Consider the following 17,464-nt stretch of genomic DNA (forward strand, 5'->3'; position numbering starts at 1 on the left):
ACTCCATCCGAGATCATTGTAATCATCAAAAGCGTTATGTAATCTCTCTTGGCATATATGCAAATAATAAAAGGAGTACTGCTATTACATGTTCTTGTTTATTGTCTGTATGCATTAATCTATTTACCCCATATGGTAAACAACAAGCTCATGTAGCAGTCTAACTACAAAATTCTTGGTTGGTAAAAAATTGAACTGTTTAGTAATGTATTGTGATAATTTAGCCATGAGAATGCAACCCCCTGTTGAGAGGGAGTTTCAGCATCCAATTGTTCTTACTATGTACTATAATGAGTTCTCTATGAGAGAGAAGTTCGAGGTGCAATCCCTTGTTAATGAGTTCTTCTCTGGGAGGAAGAAGTTCAAAGTGCAATCCCCTGTTAATGAGTTCTTCTGTGAGAGGGAGAAGTTTGAGGTGCAATCCCTTGTTAATGAGTTCTTCTGTGAGAAGGAGAAGTTCGAGGTGCCATCCCTTGTTAATGAGTTCTTCTCTATGAGGGATAAGTTCGAGGTGCAATTCCTTGTTAACAAGTTCTTCTTTGAGAGGGAGAAGTTCGAGGTGCATCCCTTGTTAATGTGTTCTTCCCTGTGAGAGAAGTTTGAGGTGAAATGCCTTTTTAATGAATTCTTCTCTTGGATAGAAGTTTGAGGTGAAATCCCTTGCCCCACCTTCTAGGAGTAGCCATCTTGTAAGTCACGTGACTCCATGAATTAGTTTTCTTTTATTTTAGCCTCTAGGAGTAGCCATGGTGGATGTCATGCTGAGATGATAATTTTATCTTGAGAAAACCTGTTATGAGATTTTGTTACTGATTTTTTGTTGCAAATTCTTATGTTTGTCATGTTAGAGATGACAAGACATATGAATATTCTCTTCCTAAGAGGGAGTGTTGAAGTTTTACAGCTATGAGAGAGAATATCTACCTAAGATGATATATTGTGGTTTCTTGAGACTGATCTACTGCTCTTTATATGAAGAGACATGTGACATGTGAAGAGACATGCATTTGGAAATACAGAGAGATTCACATTTGGAAAATGAAGAGACTTTTATTAATGATATGAAGAGTCTCATTTCAAGATATATATGATTGCTTTGCATGATGAGTGTTGTATTCAGTTAGAAGCATTATACTATGACCTCTATTATCTAATAAAACTAAAAGAGATATATTATTGGTGTGGTTGGGTTTTGCCCTCAAGTTGGAGGGTTTTCCCAAGACAAATTGTTGTGTCTTTCTGTATCTTAGTGTTCTTTATATTGTTTATTGTTGTTTACCTTTATTTCTGGGCAAAACATTAACACAAAATAGCAGACCATGTAGTATTAGATGCAACAATGTATAAAACCAATGGATTACTTCGGGTTGGATTATGAAGGCTAGGAAGACTTTGTCATTTGGACTTAATATGTTGAAAATATAAAGGCTAGGTAGACTTTGGCATTTGGATTTGAGAATTCCATCCTGAAGATGATCCTTTAAGTTGGTCTTGGATTTTCTTCATGCCCTTGGCCAATTCTTTGTAAAATGATGCGACATAATTTAGACAACCAATAAATTTGTGCATTTTCTTTTTATCTATTCACACATCTGGAAATTCCTGAATCCTCCAAGAACATGGGAATGTAATTTATCTTACCCTTGTCCAAATGCAATCCAGGAAAATCAATTCTGTTTGTTTGATGACCATTTTCTTGGATGATAAGCAGATTCCATTCTTCTTAATTGGATAATAATGTCATCAATATAAACAACAGATAGTTCTTTCAAATGTCTAAGAGCTTGGTCCATGTTTCACTAGAAATATGCAAGTGCAGTACATAAACCAAATGGCATGACATTCCATTCAAATATTCCTTATTGGACTGAGAATGCCATCTTATATACCTGTCTTCTTCTTTAACCTTTGTATGCCAGAATCTTGGCTTGCAATAAATTTTTGAAAAAAAAATGTCTATTTGCAGCTCTTCTAATCAAATCTGAACTAAATGGTACGGGATAGTTGAATGGCAAAATAATATCATTTAGAGGCTTGTAATTTATACAAAATCTTTCCTTTCCTCGTTCTCTTTTCTGCTCTTTTATCTACTAGAAATGCAGGACATGCAAATGGATGTTTACTTTCTCTAGTGAGATTGCCTTCTAGCAATTCATATAAATATTCATCCATTTCTTTCACTTGACTGGGACATCTCAAATAGGCAAGCTCATGGGGAATTATAGACATGCATTTTGGTCTTATTTTAATTTCACATTCTTCTTGTTCTGCAGACTAAACTTCCAGAGGATTCATACTGCATCAATCTTTTTCAAACTGTTCCTCGCATTCTGCTTATTCTTTTTCTATATTTTTATCCTCTGACACTCGTTTGTCTATTCTTTAGTAGAATTCTGTACTGACTCTCCTAATCTATATGTTACTTCCTCTAGGATTGGAAATTTCACTTATCTTTATGTTGTAGTGACATTTGCATCCTCAAAATAAATGGTTCATATTTTACCAACAAATATCCTAATAGAATGTCACTATCCATATCATTGAATTCTACAAAATCAGCGACGAGTATTTTACCTTGATTTTTATTTGGACATCTTGTGCATACCTGCTCCAATTCACTCTTTCACCAATGATGGAATGTCCTTTTGGGAGCTCTGGCTTCCAAATTGTTTTTGGGATAGCCTTTGTTTTAGGCTTTAGCAAAGAACCTTTCTGATCCTGATTCAATAAAAGCATCAAAATCAATGGGTTTATAATCAACAAAGCATAAAGAATTATATATATATATACACTGTTATAAGCAAGCAACATGGCAGCTGAATTCTCTTTCTTGTATTTCAGGTCATGAATGAATCCTTTCATCATCCTTGTCAAGTCTATCAGCTCCGAATAAAACATCTCTTATTCCTCTTACAGATAATTCAAGGTTCATATTTGGCTCTCCTGTTCTTTAATCATTGTTCTCAACTCTTTTTAATTTCTTACAATCATATCTAATTTCTTGAACAGAGCTATTTGTTCATTCTTTCTGCTATGGTCTCTTTGCTCTGTTTTTGACCCTCAAACTGGATTTTCATCGTTATCATATCTTTTCCTTGTCTGTAGGCTACTAGATGATGGCTGCTTATTGCACTTTTGCTGCCATGGAGAAATTTTATAACCAGATGTCTTCTTTCCATAAGTTGTCAAGTCCTCATTTATTTGTTCCATATCTTCTATAAGCTCTTTTAGCTTGTTCAAATGTCTCCTTCCTGCTTCTCTCCTTTCTTCCCTAGATTCTGTATACTGGTAGGGATCTTTTCTTTTTTCTGCATCATATTTCATTTCATTTTTGTCTAAGAATGTTCCACATAATCTTGTTATTCATTTTCTGAAGAACTTCATCAAAAGAATGATAATAGAAGACTAGTGTTTTTTATCTCTTTCCTTCACCATATTGTCTGCTTCCAAGCCTATAGGGAGAAGGTCATAATAGTCATCATCTTCAAGAAATCCTGTAAAACCGGGGACCACTCCCCATTCTTCATTTTTCTGTTGAAATACTGCATATGCTTTGCTGCAATATTGTTTTTTTTTAACAGTCAGTAGCATATGAGGTCCATTACAGATAAAGCATCTAATTTTCCTAGGAGCCTTTCTAGATGCAGATATCTGCTTTTTGAGCATATATGGTGGAGGTCTAAAGCCTTTCCTTTTGATTTTATTTATTTTTATTGGAGAGACTTTAAATTTCCTAAATTGTCTCTGGCAGCAAGGAAAAGGTTTCATTTTACCAGTGAAATGAGAATCAGGAGCAAAATATGAGTGCTTTTTTGGATTTTTGGAGGAACACTTTTTGAATTCTTTAACAAGAGCAAATTATCTGAAATCTTTATTAGGAGGATTGCTGCAAAATTCTCTAAGATTACAAGTAGAATTATACTCAATATCATTTTGGCTGATTACTTTTAGCAAGCAATGTTTTTGGAATTTTTGGGCTGCCACATTTTTCAATTCAGAGAATGTACAATGCTGCACCTTAGAACATTTTTTTTGTATTTCATAATCTTCTGCATAACTCTGCAATTGATAAGATAAAGAATTCAAATAGTGTCTTTTAACTGACTCATTTTTCTGTAGTCATGCTTGGAACAAGCATTCCCCAAAAACCAGTTTGTACTTATATAACAAACTGAGATTTCTTAACTTCAAAATATACAAAATTTCTGTGGCTTGCCTAACCTTATTTTTTGTTGATATACAAAATCCATCAATGATTCTAATTTTTAAACTTTTAGTTTTCAAGATGTCTAGTGATTATATCCTTTTTCCCGTATCTAAATCTTTGACAAGTGCTTCTCCAGATGGCTCACCCATTAGAGTAAGAGGTCCTTAAGGGACCTTCCCACCAATCTCTTAATTTACCTGCAAACAATCTGACTGCATAGGCCACATTCAGTTGTTCAGTCCACTCAGTTGTAGTGTCGAATTTTTTTGTAAAGAATCAGACATACTGATATTGCATCATATGGCCCAATCAATTTATCAATATTCAAGATATATCCATTTATAGCATTAGGCCTCTAACCGTTTTGGATGAGGATTCTGTGTGAGAGGATTGAGTAGGCTACTTTCATCACAATGTTAGCAAATATTCAAGAATCTTATTGGAGGATTAAGTATTTTATTCCTCTGTCTTGGATTTTCTGGTGATAACTATATGGTAGAAAGAAGATAACTGCGAGGTCAACAATAAACTCTTTCTAGTTTCACATATACTCTTTCTTCTTTGAGTATCATGTGTACAAGGTCAACAGGAGGGTGGGCTTTTACTTTTGTGACCTCTTGTAGTCACAAACCTTCTGTTCTGAACTTTGTGGTTTGGATTGTTATGTTGGATTAGAATCTCCGTTCACTTATTTTCTTGTACTGGACAACTCATTTGAATCTGTTGTATTTTATTTGCTGGGACTGTTTAAGGTTTCACAAGCTTGGGAATCCTTGTTTCCTGCACCTGAACTCACACTTGTAACATCTTATGAGTCTATGTTGTAGGAAATTATCCTCAATGATAGATTCCCTTAACTACTCTCCGTCCTGATTGGGGGTACTTACTTTCTTGTACTTTCTTATACTGGACAACTCATTTGAATCTGTTGTATTTTATTTGCTGGGGCTGTTTAAGGTTTCACAAGCTTGGGAATCCTTGTTTCCTGCACCTGAACTCACACTTGTAACATCTTATGAGTCAATGTTGTAGGAAATTATCCTCAATGATAGATTCCCTTAACTACTCTCCGTCCTGATTGGGGGTACTATACATGAAAGTGCAAAGAAAGAAGTAAGTGAATTATGGCATCAGTGTATATCATGTTCTTAGACAAACAAGAACATAAGTAGTATTCTCTCTATGCTTACCAGTAGGGAAGTTCTTTGAAGGAAGGATACTTGGTGAACTCATGGATGGATACATGTTTGGTAGCACATCCTTGTATGTGGTAAATCATTTTTTATTATTTTAAACTTATCATATACTGTACCAGTGACATATATAGTTATCAAGGTACTCTTTTTTATGGTTATTGCTTAATTATTGGTTAGAAACAATGATAAATATTTGTTCATGTCTATTTCTATGACTAGTGCAGATTTTGGGGTTCTTTTTCGCTGGAGTGGTTCTAAATCAGTTTGGCTTGATTAGAAACATAACAGATATCAAGGTCTTGTCAGAATGGGGGATCCTTTTCCTGGTAAGATTGGTTTGAACTCTCTTTCTGATTGTATACAAAATACCTAATGTATAATGGAATCTGTGTCATACTATTTTTGGGAAAATTTTCTAATATGGATTTTGAACGCACCCAAGTTTTTAACATTATCTTACATTCTTACATGTAATTAGATTATAAACATAGTAGCATGAAATCCATAGGAATTGATTGCAGGGACAACTTTCAACAGTGTTAGTTATGATAAGCATAAAAGATACCGCAATAGAATGTACAAGTAGTTTCACCTTAGAGAAATTCATTATAAAGGCTTAGAGATTATGTAATTCATATGAAATCTGGCATATGTGAAGTGTACCTCAATCATGTTATTTAACGTTTAAAGATTAGCATACTAATAACATATTCTGAAAGGATTCATACAAGCACTCAAGTGGAACTGTAAGTCTATTTGGGGTTGTATGAGGTAATATCTATCTTTGGGTGGGAAAACAAGGAAGGAACATGTGCCATAAAGAAGCTTAATGTGAGATGAAGCCTAGTATAATTATCATGTATATTTTACCTCGGGGAATAATATTACTATTAGTAAATTCCATCTTTCAACCTAAGCATCCAGAAACTGTGACCCCTTTTATTTCAGCTAGCTGTTTCAAAGCATTTTAGTTGCTCTCACATGTTTATAGGAAGAAGAGAGAAAACTCTGTACATAAGTTTGTTGAATAAAGCTTAATTGCCCACAAAAACTCCTTTAAAGAGATGGGATATATTCGAACCATAAGCCAATTTAATGGGGTTCATGAAAGGATGCAAAATTAGAAGTATAAAGTTAAAATGCAAGCAGATAACTGCCAATCCCTCACCGAATAGTATTTAGCTGCAATATGAGCTGTCTTCTTGATTTGCGAATTTAAGCACTGTACTCTTTTGGGTATTCACAGTGTTTTCAGTCAAAACTATGGGACATGTTACTGGGCTTTTTGAGTCATGGACCTATATATGTGGTTATCGAAAAAGTGCGTGATCTCAAACTGTTGTAATGAAATGGCCTAGACAATTCATTTTCATTTTCAGCAATTTTGAGTCTGAAAGTGTTATAACATACTGTTACTAGGGTCATACCCTCTTAACATTCATACATTGTTCTAATGTAAGGTTATAAAATCTTAATCATATTATATGTTTTATAAAGTTCTTATCATTTAAATTATAATATAATTTACTATTAGATTATTACTTATTTATAAATGGTAGTTTGGAATGGATGTGAATATAATTCTTTAGGTATCTTGTCACTCCTATTTTTGAAGTGTTCCTCTCATTGGGAGTTGAGGGAATCTAGAGATATAATGAATTTTATCACTATGCACAAGAGGTTGTTGGCATCAGTTTGAAAATTATGTCTATATGTCATTGATGTGAAAAATACAGGAACCTTTGGAGTATCAACATTGTTCTACTTGGCAAATGCGTTTAGCAGACAACAGTAGTAATGTGCATACCATGTATTACTATTAAACTCAAAAATTGCTAAGATCTCTGTGTTCGATGAAAATAATTTTCCAGATTTTATACAATAACAGCATCCCCCAGATTTGACTCTCTGTTATGACAAAGTTTCACTGAATTATTTTGTAAATTTGCTTGTTGATATCACACTGAAGATTGTGATGTGTATCGTACCGAGTGAAAATTAATCATGGTCAGAGGAGACGACTTTACACAGCAAGTTTTCTCCACAGCGTTTTGATTCATTGAACAAGTAAGTCACTGTTGATGTTTCCTGTGAAAAACGATGGTGGAGACCACTTCAAATACATGATATTATTTACAGAGCTTTCAATAATCTCTAGCCAATAGAAGAAAACATGAATATGTTGTGCGAACTGTACAAGCATTGCATATATTATCTCGTTTTGATTCTGTTTTGAAGAAATACGGCACACAGTGAAAGATAAGGAAAGTTCAGAATATGGATGCGCAGTTATAAATATATTGCGATGAATAAACATAAGTGCTGGACAGCGATGGAATGAGGAAATAATAGTTTTTGTGGCGTTTGCTGAGGAAACAAGTGCGGGAATAAAAAATACAAGAAAATTGCAGATGAAGATTTTATCGGGCTCTACTATGTATTTTCAGTGAAAATAAAAGTAAAGAAATATTGATGGCTATCGGTGATTTGTGATGCCACGTGTTGCTAAGTCAACATGGGTCAGAAAGTTTGGAACCTTTCAATTGTTAAACTGACAGCAGAACGTAAGTCTTCAATTAAGTCATAATAAACAATGACGGTTTTTGGCAAAGAAGCTACGTAAGATAAACAGTTAAAAGTTAGTTCAAAACCGTTTACAACTTCCTTGACAAAGTGTCTTTATAAACTCTTCATTTTGGTGTTTTAAGGTATGAAAAATGTATCCCCGGTGATATTTGAGTAGAAGAAAATGGTTGGAAGTGGGGTTGATGTGCCTAGAACACAGGGAAGATAAAAAAAATTAAAAGTCATATGCAGAGATCAAATTGATGTAAGTATCAGTATACTTCAGTCTGAAATTGATACATTCTGAGTCTGTGGGATCTGGATGAAGGAAAATTGTTCTGTCTCAGCAAATATAAACAGTTCTGGCATAATTGAAGTTTACTTTTCAAAGAGTCAATATATTAAATTTACTAGACATTCATTTGAGTTTTAAATGTAATAACTTCTTCAAAGAAAAGTTTGCAGAGTGGTTCAGAAGTTAGTAAAATTCAGATATTGAGAATTGAAGACCGTGTTCATAATTTGGCCAAGTAACTTGCTGTAAGTTGTATGGAGCAGATACTGAAAACTTTACATCCAGGTTATTTGACAGTAATACAGATGTTTCTTGTCTCATTGTTTAATGAACTTCAAGTATCACTTGTTTAATCAAGAGTATCACTGTATAGGATCTGCTCATTGTTTTGAGAATAAATCAGTGTAATAGATTTATTGGGTTGGTGCTCAGAATTGAAGTTGGTGCTCGAATTGGAAGAGTTGTAGCTCTAAAAATAGTAGTTGAAGCTTCTAAGGGTTGAAGCCCTTACACATTGTATTTGGAAGATTGATCGGGCTAGATTAGGACAGTAGATCCTAGCAGCTTTTTGTGTTGGTGGTTTTTCCTGAGTTGGGTCTCTTGTGGATTATCTTTACTTTATAATCCTCATTCACCCCCACCACACCCCCCCAACCCCGCCTCTTTGAGGATTATTATTGTGTTCTATTTTTTCCTGAGTTGGGTTTCTTGTGGATTATCTTTACTTTATTATTGTTGCTGACATTATGGTACAATAATGAAATCATTTAGCAGCAAACTAAATTGGTAAAAGATTTTAGTATATTCCTAATTCACAACTCCCCACTCTTAGGATTATTATTGTGTTCTACAGAGGTATTATTGGCTGAATGGAATGTGTTTGATCTATGTATCTTGTAATTCTGATTTTATTAATATTATATTTATTTGTAACGAGTAACCTAAGTTCCTAAAATTAAACATGGTGTCCAAGCAGTTTATGTAATCACTTCTTCCAAAGTATGGTTTTTATGTATTTCTAGGTTTCAATGAATATTTGATTTGCTACAATGCTTTCAATCAGTTCTGAAACATATTTTTAAGATGAAATGTACTCAGACTTATATAAATAAATTCAGAAAGTAAGAAATGCATGTAGTCATGACAATTTCTGAGTTTATGTTATCAAGTGAACAATACAATGGGTATGATTACAAATGACTATATATGAGAATATATTCATATTGCTCCTCCTAATAACTTATGGCAGATGAGTCCAATAATTGAATTTCCTTAAAATTGTCCACTGAAGCATGTTAGATCAAATCTGTTCTGTTCCCGTCTCACTCATAGTAGTGGCCTATTCAATGCATTATACAGAAAATCGCTGCCAAAACATTAAACCCAGCCCACTCCGTTCTCTGCCACGTCATCCACCCTATATTCTCATGTTTTCCATACTAAGCTCAGATTATATGTTTGCAATCAGAAATCTTTATAGCAGACTGTAAAATGTAATAAACTTGATCAGTTGATAAATGCGAGCAAATACCACTCCTGAATTAGGAAAAGTTGATAATAGAATTTCCAACTAACTCAATTTCCAAAGCCTTGATAGCTTTGCTTCAAATACTAAATTCAGATCAGGTCTGAAGAAATCTCTAAATAATACAGTGGTTTCACCTCAATGTCATGCCGAGCTTTAAAGATGTTGAAATACTCATTTATCAAATGATCATTGATATCTCATGAGATTGCTCCTTATAATATAGATGCTATGCAACATAGTTCAACTTATCGTTATTGGCAACTTATCAATGAAGGCAAAAAAAAAATCAGCAAATATTGGAGGGGAACTTAAATTTTTGCTAAAGTTGATTGAAAATGCATTTTTTTGCGAAATTCAATAAGGAGATGTGCCTAATGAGTCAATAAATGTGTAAACAAACCAACAAGCTGATCTAGGTATATATAAATGCAAATAGGATACAAAATCACATCAAGTGGAATGATGATGGCTTGTAGCCATAATAGTTTGAACTTTAAAGTAAACTAAAAATAGCAAATTGTCTTTGTAAAGCTATAAGCAAATGCAAGTGTCAAGTACAACATCAAAATAGGTTACATCTTGCTCTTCCCCTTCCTAGCATTTCTAGTAAAAACTACTTGAGTGGGAGCGAGTCTAGCCGTAGAAGACTGTTGTGTTTGTGTTGACATTGACAATGCCTCCTCGTCATCTATATCCTCCTCACTCTCAATGCCCTCATCCTCGTCAATGTCCTCATCAATGTCATTGAATACCATTGCAAATCCACCCTCCTCCATAGCTTGCATCTCCAAATGACATCTCATCATTTATGAACAATGGAGGCCGAATTTGTGATGTCCAATCACAGTAGTGATCTGTGTCATCCAAATCAAGTGGACCAGCTGCTGCTAAATCTACCTTTCTTATGCGCAACTTAAGCTTATGATGCACATAAACAAGGTCATTGAGGCATCTCTGTGCTAACTTGTTCCTCTTTTTCATGTGAATGGCCTTAAATAAGCTCCAATTACGATCACAACTGGATGAGCTACATGGCTGATATAAGATACAAAGGACAATTTTTTGCAGATTTGGAACATTTCCACCCCAATTTCGCCACCAAGTATTTGCAAGTTAATAGTAAAGAGTTAGGAAACAAGATAAAAACATATTTTAGCAATTTAGTTTTTATCTACTTATCATGCATGTGAAAGACACCAAAAACGCAAATATTGTACTTGGGGTTCATGTGTTCCTTCCTCTTCTTACCAAGTTTGAGGATAAGTTGGCGATAAGTTGCCAATTTATAGGTGATATTTCCAACTTATAGGCGATACACCTGTGATAAGTTTCAGTTTATAGTCTGGCGATATAACTTGTAGTAGTTTTTATCCCTTGGCTTGATTTATCGTGATAAATTTGCTTATCACTAATATATTGGCGATAAGTTGAACTCTGCTATGCACAAATTACCCTATATTTTGCACAAAAAGTTATTGATTTTGCCTTGCAATTTATATGCCCAAAAAACAAACAGTACTTGCAATATGTATAAGTTCATCAAAGTGAATCCTAGCTACAAATCTCAAATAGATGAATTGGAACCTTTGACAAATAATTCAACCCAATTATTCTTTCATCATGTGAAATATCCAATAAGCTTGAAAAATGTTCAACAATGTAAAAATCACACCCTTTCGAACCAGCTGAAATTAACCTGGTACTGTAGCATGACACAGTAGCATGTTTTCAAAATTCATAAAATCTTAAAAATATTCATTAGTTTTAGACATATAGCACAAAACCTTCGATCATCAAACATTTAACACATTTCTTGACTCCGTATGAATCACATAGGATTAACTAGGGAAGATCTTTCACCACCATGGCTAATCTTCTCCAACAGGGACTAAGTCCTCCAAAAGGCTGAGTTGATCCAAGTTCAATCCTCTAGAACCACAAGGGTTTAATCAAATAGAAAATAAATAATTTGTATAATATATAAAGAGCTCACAAGCCCCTTTATTAACAACCTGTTTGAGAACATTCCAGAAAATATAAATAAAATCACATATAAATTGAATAAGCCTTAGCCACATAAATAACATCTGACACTTAAAACTTTCATTCTCATTCCTCCAAACTGTCAAAAGCATCAAAATCAAATTCTAAATGCACTGAATTAATATTATGGATAATAGTGAGAATCAATTATCTGAATGACTATAAGTAGATGCCCTCTCCAGCAATCTAGGAGAACACAACAGAAGTGAAAAATTACTTTCGAATGATACATGTCTCTTCAAGAGTAATTAAGCTCATTAACAACATCAAATAAACTCTCTAACAAGATTTTCACTCATCAAGAATGTCAGAGCCAACCGCAATGCTAGAGAACCCAAAAATGGGGACATTATAATTTAGGAAATAGTAATTGGTTTTTACAAGTGATATTTGAATGGCTTATTATGCTTTTCATTTTTTTCCCTTAATAAGCTCATGAATTCCATCCCATACCCTCTTTCAATTGCTAAAGGATTTTGTTAAGAAAATCTTTGTAGTTAACTACCCTTAACCCTTTTAGTCTCATGTTATGCTCTTGATATAAACATAGATAAAAATTGTAAGTATCTTTGAGATATTAAAAAATAGTCCAAGATATGAAAGGCTATGCCTTGAGATGTAAAAGGTGCAATTGGAGATGACATGTTAAGAGAAACACTACAGTTTGTAGACTTCAAATCACTTGTTTATTAGTCAACAAAATTTCCCTCCCTGCAATGGCATGTGATGGTGCCGTTCAATCCTAATGAATGTAAAGTATGCTGCCACATTTTTTTTTGAATGGTGCAATTGACAAAGATCTTGTGGTGAGATGATTACCAAAGAACTCATATGATATTGATTAAAGACTTAATCAATTGCAAACCTCTTAACAAAACTTGGGTTCTTTTGGTTACTTCTAATGAAAATGTGTTGTACATTTTCTGTAATAAGCTTGGGTTTACGTGATTCTTATATTATGATAGAGTTCTTCTCCATTGGGAATTTTGTTTCTTAGTTATGTCATGTGTATATTAAAATCTACAACAGAATTACATTTGCAAGTTGCAAGCTAGAATTAATTAACTCCTTGAAGTAAAAATTCAAACAATGACAGTTAGATTTGGTGAAACTTTGTGAAAGGATAGATTTGGTGAAACTTTGTGAAAGGATATTTTGTCAATGACAAAACACTTAAAGAATAATGTTGAGTTTACAAACTCTCCCTTTGAGAAAATTATTAACCAAAGTGTTTGCATGACTTGTCATTGCAAAAAAGAATAAGTTTCAAGACCATCCTTAAGCCGTAATAAGGTTCTCATGTTAATGTTATGGTAGCTGTGAGAGAACTCATTCATACCTGTGTTATCTGTTATTGTATTCTTGGTTGCTGTTGAGACAGAGTGGAGATTCTGTCTAGTGTATGGCTGCAATATTATTCATTCTTTTGGTGATGTTCTATATGCATTTTTTCTACTTCAAAGTAGCTTCATACTCTATCTAAAGCTTTGGCTTTTGTCTGCAATAGTTCCATCCATCTTAGAGATCCGTTTTGGCTTCCGGTTCTTTATCTTGTGTTGGATTCCCTATCATGCTTAAGATGTTTTGTCTTCAGCGTCTTCTACCTTATAATATTCCTATGGTTTTTGTACTCACTGCTGGGAATGGCTGACTCAGCATCGTGGTTGATATGGCACTATTCATGTGATGTCTAGCATAGTTGATGACATATCATTATGCGTGTGATGTTTGACATCGTGGATGACATGTCATTATGTGTGTGATGTCTTGGCATCATGTTGCCAGACTTTCGGTCTTCCCCTTTTACGCTTCTAGTTTGGTGCTAAATCAATGCAAATGAATCTATGTCCAAGTCTAGATAGCTATTTGGTGGCTTTCCTTCTCATCTATTTCTTTAAGTTTTCCTATTCGGGAATTGAGCAAAGTATGTGCATGTCAGTCGACTAAGTGATATAGGTTTGGTTGGGCAAATGTTGATGCGCTTTCCTAGATGAGAAGAAAGCTTAATCCCCCTTAGAAAGATCAATTCATGCTCGGTCTACGCTCATTCTAAGTCGGATCACATTAAGAAGAACAATGACATGAAAATTCAAAGCCAAGGCAAAGAAGTGAACCTTGTGTCTCCGCCTGCTTTTGCAACGTACCTTGGAAGGCACTTTTCCGAAGTGCATGAATCTGGTTAAATGGTAATCCATTTATGTTGGATTTGCATTCTAGGAGTAATAAGAAGTATGGTGAACATGAAGAAGCAATTTGCAGAGTATTCCTAATGCAGTTGAGAGTTTTTGGAATTTAGCTACTCTGAGTGTGCCGTAGTCTCATCGTGGAGCCTCTATCCAATTTTTCGAAGAGGTAGAAATCTAATGAAATTATGAGATATTTTGGAGAGGATTCCACCTCTAAAGATGTTTAGGAAGCTATTGAGCAACCATGAATTATTTTTGGGGCATCCTAAAGAAATTGATGATGTTTTGGAAAATGGCTTCTGTTAGTACACAATATCCTCTAGCGTACCCGCAATCCCAATTCCCGAAATGGGAATATGGTGAAGTTTTCAAGATATATATCTGGAGTTTTCTTTTCCTTAAGATGCTTAGAGGAACCTTGTGCTGAAAATGGATTCAGATAGGCTAGTTGCAGTTGAGTCCAATCAATGTCGGATTTTGGCCATCCTCAGTGTGCTAGTGCATTTGTACCCTCAATTTTCTAAAAAAGTGAATTAGTGCTAGTGGATCGAATGTCAATGTAAAAGGTAGTGCCTGGGAGACTTTAAAGTTGGCTCCAAGCCAATCATGCAGTTGAAATGAAAGAATTCAAACGAATCATGGCCGTGTTGGAAAAACATCATTTTGACTATGCATCCGTTGAAGGAGCACTTGTTGAGGCACTTCTTTGATAAGGCAAAGCTGATAAACAGATAGTTTGTTTATAAGGCAGAATATTCGTCGGAGATTCCCAGTTTGTGGTACACTGAGAAAATTAACAAAGAAGTAAGGAAACAAAGGGAAGTTTTCTCATCTTATAGCTTTTTTCAGAAAAGTAAGGGAGCGAAAGAGCGCATTTCGGTAAAGAGTAAAACTGGTTTCTGCCCAAGATTGATAAATGAGGTGTCTATTCTATTTAAGGTGGATTCTCACTCCTTGAGCCACCCTTCCAAAAACCAATGCTAAAGGGGAGAGTCGAAAAGTTCATTTTGTGTTGCACTAGAGCTTAAAGGTTCAACCTATTGTATGGATGCCTGTTAACAAAGCATTTGAAATGAAATGAAGCCGTTAGCTAATCAAACTAAATGTTAATTTGATTGTTGCATCGTTAAAGGAGAGATACGTTTAATCAAGTCATTATTCACTCGTGTGGCGTAGGTGATTAAATGCCCAACATTCGAATTTAAATTCAATAAGATGAAGTTATTGGTAGGTTTGCTTCTGCATATTGCAACTAGCATATTATTATGATTGAGTGTGACTTCCCTAGCTCTGTGTATTGTTATATAGTGAATGGTTGGAAAGATTGGTGGAACTGATAGCCTACCTGGATTAGCGAGTGAGCTCAAGACCTATACAGACACATCTTTCAAATATTATAATCTCAAAGACTTGCATAGAAAACTCAACAATCAGCCCATTCATTCAATTACTCTGAAGCTTAAAGAAAGTGGACTTGTGGAGTCTATTGGATTTCCAATGGCCGTCCAGGCACCTAAGATCGTGAAGGAGTGCATAGCTAGATATGATGCAAAATTGAAGCAAATCAAAATGCCTGATGACTCAATCTTGATCACGCTTGACAGAGGGCTAATGCAAAGCACATTTGGTATCTCAGATAGAGCGGAGTTTTGTGACATTTACTTCGTCTTGGCTGCCTCCATGTTTAATGATAAAAGGACTTAGAGGCAAGGTGACATTTTGACAACCTGGTTCCAATCACTGAAGAGAAAACTTCCAAAGACTATGTTTGGAACCAGTATGAAGCGAGAGATAGTAGACACCTTAGCTCTGTTGTTGAGAATCAAAGGACATGAGGAGGTCCTTAATTTTATCAAGCATCATTTCTTCCTTGTACAAGCAATATGTGCTGATGTATAAGAACCCCAACTAGTTCTAACTCACTTTACTTTTAGATGTTTGACATTTCATCAAACATTTTGCAAGCATGCTCTGATAGTTTCAAGTGTGCTGTTTCTAGGGGTTTCAGATTTTCTAACAAGGATATGATACGAAAGCATCAATTACAAATTTACAACTAATGTTCCAGCTCTGAAAATTAGAATCAATGGAAATTCAGTATGTATCAATTCTGAAGGCTGCATGAAAACTAACTCTGTTTATTACAAATGATGATGAGACTGCAAAATTCTCAGCTCTTGATAGAAGTTGCAACAGACCTTCAATTTCCCCTTTGAGTTACATCCAATTCACCAATTCCTAGGCAGCTATTGGCAAGACCATGATGTCAAAGAATTAAATGTACTAACTGACTTGTAATGCTGTTATGATATGAGCAGATATGAATGTCTAGACTCTAGATAGATGTACAGCCAGCGACCAATATAGAAATATCCAATGCCTTTGATCAGATGTACACGTCAGCCCAAAATTAATAATGTCTTAGCGTCCAAGACCGCAGGAGAACTGATATCCAACATCAGAAATCTCCAAGCATGAGATCGTTGAAGCTTTATGCCAAATGTACCGACACCTAGCCAGGCCTTTGGCACCTAGAATTTAAATATTTAAACAACAGCAGCAAATTCTCTTGATTCAAAACAATTTCTGTCAGCACTAATCTCTCCTTCCAAAGCAATAGGAAAATCAGACATGGAAGACAAATCAATTAGAATAATTCCCAGGCTTAACCACAATACCTTAGCTGTGGAAAGCACAATCAGCTTCAACAATTGTGCCCTCTAAATTCAAATTGCAACAAACCAATCCACTTGACCTCAGCAATGGTAATGGAGACAACATCAGCAAATTCTCTCCTTAAGCCACAGTAAGCACAGTATGAGGAAATCGATTTCAGACTTCAAAATCAAACCCTTATAATTCAGCAAGGCCACAAAATCAGGAACCTCAGAAAAGCCACAAAGGAAACAAAAGCAAATAAATAATCAAACATGCTTTTCTCAACAAATGGGCTTGTATTTATAACCTCCAAATCCCTTTTTGTTGCCAAAGTGTAACTTCACTCAAGAAGCTTCACCACACAACATTAATTAGAAGCTTCCTTTAGATTCTCTTACTTGACTTGGCTTAACTTATTAATAAATGACACTTTCCAATGATAACTCAACTCTCAACTTAAGTGAAATTATAAAGTTAAATTATAACTTTATAATAAGCCATTTAATAATTATTAATAATTTGGCCACTAAAAATATAATAACTCCCAAAATACTCATCATTTAAATGTCATCTGAAATAGGAGTCATACTTATTATTTCTCCATGTGGCCAAATGCACTTTTCAAAAATAGAAAGAGTCCATCTTGATTAACACCAACTTAACACAAAACTAAAGCCCAAACGAAGTCTGATTTGAGCCAAACAAAGACCAACCTGTAGCTTACTAAAATGTGGAGAAGATAAGACCCTCCCAAGCCAAGCCACTGCCGTAGAAGACCCTCTATCC

General features: G+C 34.8%; 1 protein-coding gene across 2 annotated transcripts in view; it reads left to right on the plus strand.

The window, feature by feature from the left end:
• Positions 1–17,464, plus strand: part of KEA3 (K+ efflux antiporter 3) — a 187,018-nt gene that overhangs the window by 39,777 nt on the left and 129,777 nt on the right. For both annotated transcript variants that reach the window (XM_089786848.1, XM_089786847.1), the window contains exon 3: positions 5,628–5,729. In XM_089786848.1, coding sequence (XP_089642974.1) covers positions 5,628–5,729 — 102 coding nt within the window. The remainder of the gene's footprint in view (positions 1–5,627; positions 5,730–17,464) is intronic.

The sequence above is a fragment of the Cupressus sempervirens genome, chromosome 6, assembly GCF_028749045.1.
Source record: "Cupressus sempervirens isolate cs-2001-9-10 chromosome 6, ASM2874904v1, whole genome shotgun sequence".
Classification (NCBI taxonomy): Eukaryota; Viridiplantae; Streptophyta; class Pinopsida; order Cupressales; family Cupressaceae; genus Cupressus; species Cupressus sempervirens.